We start from the raw sequence: 8790 nt of genomic DNA, 5'->3' as shown, positions 1-8790 counted from the left end.
ACGTTACATTAAGCTCAAGGTGATATGGAAGCAGAAGACGAAGTGGATGATGAGTTGTCGGAGGCCGTCGACACGGAAGTAATTAAACAATTTGCATTAATGCTTTTGTCGTTATAACAGAATGGCTGCAATTTAAACAAATTAAAGACACTTTGTGACTAGAGAACCTGGATATTAACGACTTAAAAATTGTCAAAAAATTACATATAAAAAAAATAGGAATATACAAATTCTTGAATATCGCTTTTAATACTTTAAAACAAAATAATTATCTAAAATTTTTATTTAATATTGTTACTTATTTATAATTCTCTTTTATAAAAAATAAAAATTAAAAAGTAAAAAATTATGTTATGTTATATAAATTCTTACTGTAAAGATTCTGACATACTTTTCAGAAATACAAAATGTTTTGTAAAAGTTTAGTACGTAAAAATATTGTAATAATAACACATTCAAATAATTAAAAAAAAATGTTTACCAATTGACAAAACGTATGTATTTTAAAAACGTATTTTAAAAACTGTTCTTTCATAAAATTGTATTATTAAAATCCAGGTCTCCCAGTCAATTAAAAGTCAATCATTATTCAGTTTAGTTTATTTAGTTTAGAGTTTCAATTTACTAGAGTTTCAGTTTACTACGCTTCTCTTTTCAATCTCACAAAATAACATCATAGAATCATAGAATAGCGAGATAAAAGATAAATTGTGGCAAACAAACAGATAGCTTCGATTTCCAATACCTTTGGTAGGCGAATCATAACAACAACCTCGAAAACTTCGAGACGATGAAGATCTCTACAAAGCCGGTGTCCGAGAGGACACCGGAGAAGGACGACTGTCCTTTAGTGCGCTCGTCCAATCTTGAGCAATCGGACATTATCAGCTCCACTGACGACAGTCCCAAAAAGTTGAAAACGTCCGTGCGATCAGAATCAAAAGTACCCCTAAGTACAAGTACAAAGACTGATGTAAAAGAGATTGAGATCGCCAGGCTGTATAGAAGCAAGAGGATCAGCTGCCAAGACACTATACACGAGTACGATGAGGACGACAACCTCACTATGGATAGAGTTGGAAGGTAATTGACTCATATCAATTTCATGTTATTCAATGACAGTATATTGTCGAATTAATTATTTTTAAATTTTTGAAGAATTTTAACGAAATGTTAGCGTTGCCATACAACAACATATTACATTTTACACAAATTATATTTATTTTTATTTTTCATACCATTTAAACACTTAGATTATTATTATTATTGTTAACCATTATAGAAAATAATAAATAAAAATTTATAAAAACTGTGAAAAATTTGTGTGTGCACAATCGTTAAATTTTTATAATAAAGATATCTGGAGACGCATCCTGCTGTGGTCGAAACGTGGCTGCAGGAAAAAGCGAGTCTCCAGTTTCGACAAAGATTGCAGAACACGTGTATGCTGCAAACGATAACACCGAACGTACCGAGCGCGCCCAGCGTGCAGCAGCAGGAAGAGAACCTTCTCAACCGGAGCAAACGTAACAGCGTCACATCCGATCTCTTTCAGACTTGGCTGGCCTCGAGTTCACCCGCAAAGCGCAGCAGGAGTCCCAATAGGTAAAAAACGTAGATTAACAACAAAATTACTTTATCTCATATCTTTGTGTTATATAATCAAATTATTCCAAGTCACATTAAGATAAATAACATGATAAATAAAACATGATAATTAAATAATATATAAATATCTCATATATAACTCGTTTTATATTTTGATAAAATAATAAATATTTAAAAATTCTTTTCGAACTTAATTGAAACTCGCTTCATACTTAGGTAGCGCAAGTATTAAATCTTCCAGGCCTTACAGCACGCTAATGGGTCGTCGCGAGGAGCTCGGTAGACTGGACGAGAGCGATCTGTTTATGGAGCTGATAAGGGACGTGGCAAACGAATTGGACATCAATGTCCTCTGCCACAAGATCCTAGTAAACGTCGGCCTACTCACTTATGCCGATCGTGGCAGTCTGTTCCTGGCGAAAGGACCTTTGGAGGATCGATACCTGGTGGCGAAACTATTTGATGTCACTCAAGAAACCGAGCTCGAGGAAGCCATCCAACGGGCTAAGAACGAGGAACTCAAAATACCGTTCGGAGTCGGCATCGCCGGTTACGTAGCGCAAACCAAGGAGATTATCAACATCAAAGACGCTTATAAGGTTTCAGTTCACGTTTTTTTTCTTAGAATGTCTCGATACATTTCTTTGAATTTTCTGTTTAACCTCATGGCGTCGTAATTATTACGACGCTGTAGCTCGATAAAGAAAAAAATGTAATTAACCTTCTGAGTAATTGTATAAGAGTTAATTATAATCGATGACCAGTTTTGTATCTTTGTCGATAAGATTAAAATAGATATTTCACGCTCATCAGGATCCGAGATTCAACAGCGCCATTGACATGCGAACCGGATACAAAACAACGTTGATTCTGTCGATGCCAATTTGCAATTACGAGGGCGATGTCATCGGGGTTGCTCAGATCATCAATAAGACGAACGGCAGCAACGAATTTACAGACAGGGACGTCGAAGTGTTTCAAAGGTGGGAAAATTGTAAAACATATGTTCCAAAAATTGATAGCTTCGCATAACTGTGTATAATAATCAGGTACTGGACGCTTAGATAAACGTTGGAACATAGTTACATTAACTGATTACATAATGGCGCAAGGCCAGTTACAAGAGTATGTAATTGCCATGTACGCGCAATTATAATCGGCATCGCGGGCGATCGATACGTTTATTAATACGATCGCACGTCTAATTTTACGACGGCATCGATTATCGCAGATACCTCACATTTTGTGGCATCGGCATACAGAACGCGCAATTGTTCGAGTTGTCCGTGCAGGAATACCGGCGCAATCAGATACTCCTTAATCTGGCGCGGAACATATTCGAAGAACAGAATAATCTCGAGTGTCTCGTCACAAAGATCATGACCGAGGCGAAGGAGTTGCTCAAGTGTGAGAGATGCGCCGTTTACCTGCTGGATTTGGACTGCGGCGAGGCAGTAAGTATTTTCTCTCCATGAACTCAATTTTTCATATACGATATATTACCTACGATAATATTGTATCGGATTATATAATAAAGTCGCAGAAAATATAGAGCAATTTTTTAAATTAGTCACAAAACAAATTAATATTTAATTTTAAATATCCCAGTTAAATGCCCTTCATGGCAATTAAAAACACAATAAAAAATGCTAAGATCTATTTTAGGGACATCTCGAGAAAATCGTCGAGCGGCCCGGGAAGTCGGTGCAAGAGAGCAGAAAGCCGTTGTCGAGAAGAGAGGTGAGTGGCACCGCCACGTGTTACTCGAATTTGTAAGTCTGATGATCTTTTTCTCTTTCCTGGCGGCTCAGAGCAATAACATCAACATGGAGGACATTATTCAACAGCATGTAAGTAATTTCGATTTTATAAATCAAATATATATCTACATAAATAAACAAGAAGACGAAATTTTTCAGCCCTTCCGACGAAGCAAACGTATATTCTTTCGTCGCTTAATTTCTGTGACGTTAATCAACACATTAATCTTTTTAAAAGTTTTAACATTTTATTTTCTTAGGCTTCATCCATCAAGCCATGAGCCTGCGTCCACATTCAAAAATTCTACGGATGCCTTGGATTCATCATCTTGTCCTTGTTTAACATTAATGTTAAACAAGATGAATCTAACACATCGGAGGTATCCGAGCGATGTTTCCGAACGCAGCCATTATCGAAATGAATATAGATTCACATCAAATCTTTAAATGTGGGCGCAGACTCGGTTTCTGGCTCGATATTCGGCTATACTTTGGATGCATCCTAAGGGAGATACCACAGATCTTTTTTATTCTTCATTGTTTACAGGCATCTATCTATTGTTTTCAGGCATCGGCCGAAGGTAGTAAATTTACCATGGTATTCGAGATGGAGAACGAAACACAAGAAGCTCGGGTATATCGACCAAGTAACAACAATCTATCGAGTTCCCTGGGACAGATCGCAAGATACGTCGCCGTGACGGGTCAAATTCTCAACATTGGCGACGTCACTACGTGGTTGAAGAAAGATGTAATGGAGAGTGGAAAGGAACCTATCAGAAGTATTCTGTGTATGCCGATCGTCAACGGACAAAGAATTGTCATCGGAGTTGCTCAATTGATCAACAAGGTTTGAATTAATAAAATTTCATTTTTAATTTTTAAGTACAATAATAATCCGTAATAATCCACAATAATCTTGAATAATCTATTAATCTGTTATTGATAGTTTGTATTTGCATTTAGATATATGTATTTTGCATTTAATCCTTAATAATCCGTTAATGATAATCTGCATGTGCTGCATTAAATATCACACAATTTTTATGTTATTGACTTTTTAAACTGTACATTGCTTGAGAACAGATCGCTGGGTGTCAAACAATGATATTGTATCATGATAAAATTCATCGATAAAAAAAGATATTACAAAAAAATTGATATTATTTCTGACACTATAATAAGAGATATTCTTCCCTTATTAACAATTACTAGATAAAATTATTAATAACGATTAGTATTTATTAATTCTTCATTATTCACGTGAAGAATTCCAAGATATACCTATACCTCAGCCTTAATGAATTCGCTAAATAAATTCGCTAAATGTATGAATGCTATTTAGACCAACAATTTGCTAAACATATTATTGTATTTAACAAATTGTTTAAAAAATTTTGCATTTATCTAAAAGATGTATAGAATTTTATATATCTTTATTTAATTATAAATCATCAAAGAGAACAATGAAAATTGAAGTATAATATTGGAATATGAGAATCACCTCACGCGTAATTATGTTAAAAAAAACTATGCGAATAATGTAGGATTAATAATGAACAAAATTCTTTGCAGGACAACGGCACATCTTTTACCGACTCAGACGTGTCAATATTCGAGGCATTTGCTATTTTCTGCGGTCTCGGTATTCATAATACGCAGATGTACGAATCCGCGTGCAAGCTGATGGCGAAGCAGAAAGTGGCCCTCGAGTGTCTCAGTTATCATGCGACCGCCAACAACGAAGACGCTCTACGCCTCGTCTCTGATCTTATACCGTCCGCGGAAACATACAATCTCTACAGTTTCACATTCATCGACTTTGATCTCACCGACGAAGACACGTGCCGTGCTACCATTAGAATGTTCAAGCAATGTGATCTTATACAGAAATTCCACATACCGTACGACGTTCTGTGTAGATGGATCCTGAGTGTGAAGAAGAATTATAGGTGGATATCCTCGTTTCATTATTTATTTTGTTTCATGCTTTTATTTCTTCACGAATCTTCTAAACACACAATCTTAAACAAAATTACAATTGGGAATTATTCTTGACAGGCCAGTAAAGTACCATAATTGGCGGCACGCGCTGAATGTCGCGCAAACGATGTTTGCGATGTTGAAGACCGGCAAAATGGAACAATTTATGACCGATCTAGAAATTCTTGGACTCCTAGTGGCGTGTCTGTGTCACGATTTGGATCATCGTGGCACCAACAATGCATTTCAAATGAAAACCGAATCTCCATTGGCAATCCTTTACTCAACCAGCACAATGGAGCATCATCACTTCGATCAATGCGTCATGATCCTGAATTCTGATAGCAACAACATCTTTCAGAGTTTATCGATGGAGGACTACAGACGCGTGATGAAGGTTGTGGAGAGTGCTATTCTGTCAACCGACCTAGCGATGTATTTTAAAAAAAGGAATCGTTTCATGGAAGTAATCGACGAGGGCGAATTTGATTGGCAGAGCGAGGAGAAGAAAGAATGTAATACTTGATAATAATCTTTATTCAACAGTTTTTCAAATGTCACAAATAATTGACTAATTTTGTCTATTTTTTTGCAGTGCTATGTGGCATGATGATGACAGCATGTGACGTGAGTGCGATAGCAAAGCCCTGGGATGTGCAGCATCGTGTGGCAAAGCTGGTAGCTGACGAGTTCTTCGACCAAGGCGATCTAGAGCGCCTTCAACTCAATCAGCAGCCGGTGGCGATGATGGATCGCGAGAGAAGAGATGAATTACCACAAATGCAGGTCGGCTTCATTGATGTGATCTGCCTGCCACTCTACAAGGTCTTATCGGAAACGTTTCCATGGATACTGCCGCTCTACGAAGGCACCACGGAGAATCGAAAGCACTGGCAGGATTTGGCAGAAAAAGTCGAGATGGGATTGACATGGATCGATCGCGACACGATCGAGGAACCAGTGGAAGAATTTGTTTCTTATGAGCCTAAAGATATTGAGTTCACAGTCACGACTTTAAACTGCGCTCAAGCTGATAAAAAGGAACAAATGCCGGATAGATCGTCGCTCGGCAGGTTCGCCTCATTGAGAAAGGGTGGACGTACATTGAGCAAAGGAGTCCGACATCGCATCAGCAGATCTCTTTACGCGAGAAGCAGCTCGGAGGATGCCGGTAAGTCGAAGGCGTTACTCCCGGAAAGGAAAAATCGAAACAAACTGTGCCTGCTCATTTGACGGCTAACATCAACGACGCTCGAAAGCATCCCTGAATGATGGGCCAACGGATAACGATACTTGGAAATGAATATTTAAATACACATCGCAACTTCCAGAGAGGTCGCGAAAGATAAAACCTTTAATGTTGATACTGCCTGGAAGCTGAAATTTGACAGATGTGTAGACGCGAGCTGTCATTGAAAGAAAGCTTTAGGGGCAATGAACCAAGAAGTCGCTTAGAGGAATAATATTGTCTGCTTCCATAACTAAGTCAGACTATTCTCGAAGAATAGAATGATATCGAATAAATTATTTAAATAAAGCTCTTTTGAGGCTGTTTTTAGTTGCAGCGAAATACAGGAAATGAATCCTTTGAGAGAACTCTTAAAAGAAGAAATATTTGATATTTGTAGAAATAATCACTTCTTCTTCTTTCTCTTATGTTAGGCTTCTGACCTGTGTTATACCTCTCATATGCTTGTGATGCGTACGCTGATTATTCAATTGCTACAAGCATATGGGACCTACAGTTTTAATGTAGTTCCGAATGGTGGATTTTTCGAGAGGTTTCTGTGGGCAAGATATTGTCAGTTGCCGGCCTTTTCCGAGACGAGCGTAAATATTTTGGTTCCTACCAGGATCGAACTCCTTTGACATGGGACCTTTGACATGATAGACCAGTGCTGTCTACCATGCCACGCGCTAATTAAATCACTATATATGATCATTTAATTAAGAATATTTGATCAGATGTAAGATCGATCAAAAGAAATAAAAGATAAGAAGACAGAAAAAAATTTGCAATGAGAAGAAATAATGATAAATTTAGTAATTTGTAAAAAGTATATATTCTTGCGAAAAAAAAACAAATTTAATTAGATCTGAGAAAACTGACAATATAGACAAAAAAATTATATTAAAAAAATAACTTTCAATAAAAAGTAAAATAGATCGAAATATGATAATTAATCATGTTTCAACAAAAAAACTTAATTTTTAATTTTTTTAATCGAGAAATTATGATAGAAATAGAGTATCATGTTTATTATAATATTCTATCATCGTTTATTTTACATTTATTTAAATAAAATAAAGAGAAATAAAAATCTCAATATTATTTATAACCGAATTTGGCACAAATTTGAATTAATGTATTCAAAGTTCGACGTCAGACATGTAAAACTTAGAATGAAAATTAATACCAAATAAATGCATATTTACATAACTTCCAGAAAACATTCTTGTAAAGGAAAATACGCTCAAAGAAGATATTAATTAATCTATTAATTTCGAATTTTTTCCACTATCTCCATTGAATAGAAAATGATGAATCAAAATATCGAAATAATTAACGAAATGGCGAATCTTCATAGGGCAAAGAAGATGAACTATTGGGTTGTTCGGAAAGTTTGTGCCGATGTTGAAGGAAAATTGAAACGCAGAAAATTTAAATTTTAGTATACATTTATTAAATTATATAGGTGAGTCGGCACGAATTTTCCGAACAATTCAATACATACATAGCCCAAGAAAAGAAAGAGGAAAAGTTTAGAAAGTATCAAAAGGAAATGATCTCGCATACATCACACGTCAGTTCTGAGAAGACTGTTGCCCGTAGATTATAAGGCGATAATACGTAGACAACGGTATTACGCAAAACACGTATGCTTAGTCGATGGCTAGGTAGCTAGTGAACTTGACGGTCGGTCGTTGCACCTCACAACGACATTGCTCATAATCGTAATCCCGTAGAACACGAGGAAGCATGTTGTATGTGTGAATGTGTCAGCGTCGTCGGATGATGATGATGGTGATATAATGATGATGATGATGATGATGATGATGATGATGATGATGATGATGATGATGATGATGATGATGATGATGATGATGATGATGATGATGATGATGATGATGATGATGACGACGATGATGATGATGATGATGATGATAATGATGAATTCAATTTTGACAATCTTTTTGTATTACATCTTGACATTCTAGGCTATACAGTTCGGCGTACGAAGGATCGGTAATGATGATGCTTATGAATTGAAAATGTGCGAATCGAACTCACGGACACGAGCTCCACAATATGGCAGTTTCAGTCAGAAACAAGCGCAATTTAAATAATTGTTTTATCATCTTAAATTTTTCTTCAGAGCGATCTCCGCGATAATAGAGAGAGAGAGAGAGAGAGAGAGAGAGAGAGAGAGAGAGAGAG

General features: G+C 36.4%; 1 protein-coding gene across 1 annotated transcript; it reads left to right on the top strand.

Annotated features, from left to right (window-relative positions):
- Positions 1 to 6888, top strand: LOC108684464 (cGMP-specific 3',5'-cyclic phosphodiesterase). The gene is made up of 12 exons (XM_018188788.1): positions 1 to 78; positions 755 to 1083; positions 1357 to 1605; positions 1859 to 2207; positions 2422 to 2591; positions 2840 to 3062; positions 3274 to 3348; positions 3420 to 3458; positions 3937 to 4218; positions 4944 to 5320; positions 5430 to 5866; positions 5947 to 6888. The coding sequence occupies exons 1-12, from the start codon at positions 25 to 27 to the stop codon at positions 6582 to 6584; spliced, it is 3222 nt and encodes a 1073-aa protein (XP_018044277.1). The 5' UTR covers positions 1 to 24; the 3' UTR covers positions 6585 to 6888.
- Positions 6889 to 8790: the final 1902 nt, after the last annotated feature.

The sequence above is a fragment of the Atta colombica genome, unplaced genomic scaffold (assembly GCF_001594045.1).
Source record: "Atta colombica isolate Treedump-2 unplaced genomic scaffold, Acol1.0 scaffold135, whole genome shotgun sequence".
Taxonomy (NCBI): Eukaryota; Metazoa; Arthropoda; class Insecta; order Hymenoptera; family Formicidae; genus Atta; species Atta colombica.
Note: the sequence above shows the minus strand (reverse complement) of the source record. Positions and strands in the feature narration are given on the sequence as shown.

Bases quoted from the DNA above. Each gene is read 5' to 3' on its own strand.
- LOC108684464 (XM_018188788.1), top strand. From the start codon at position 25: ATGGAAGCAGAAGACGAAGTGGATGATGAGTTGTCGGAGGCCGTCGAC. The intron at 79-754 runs GTAATTAAACAA...TACCTTTGGTAG, and splicing joins CGGAGGCCGTCGACACGGAA to GCGAATCATAACAACAACCT. The intron at 3,063-3,273 runs GTAAGTATTTTC...GATCTATTTTAG, and splicing joins ATTTGGACTGCGGCGAGGCA to GGACATCTCGAGAAAATCGT.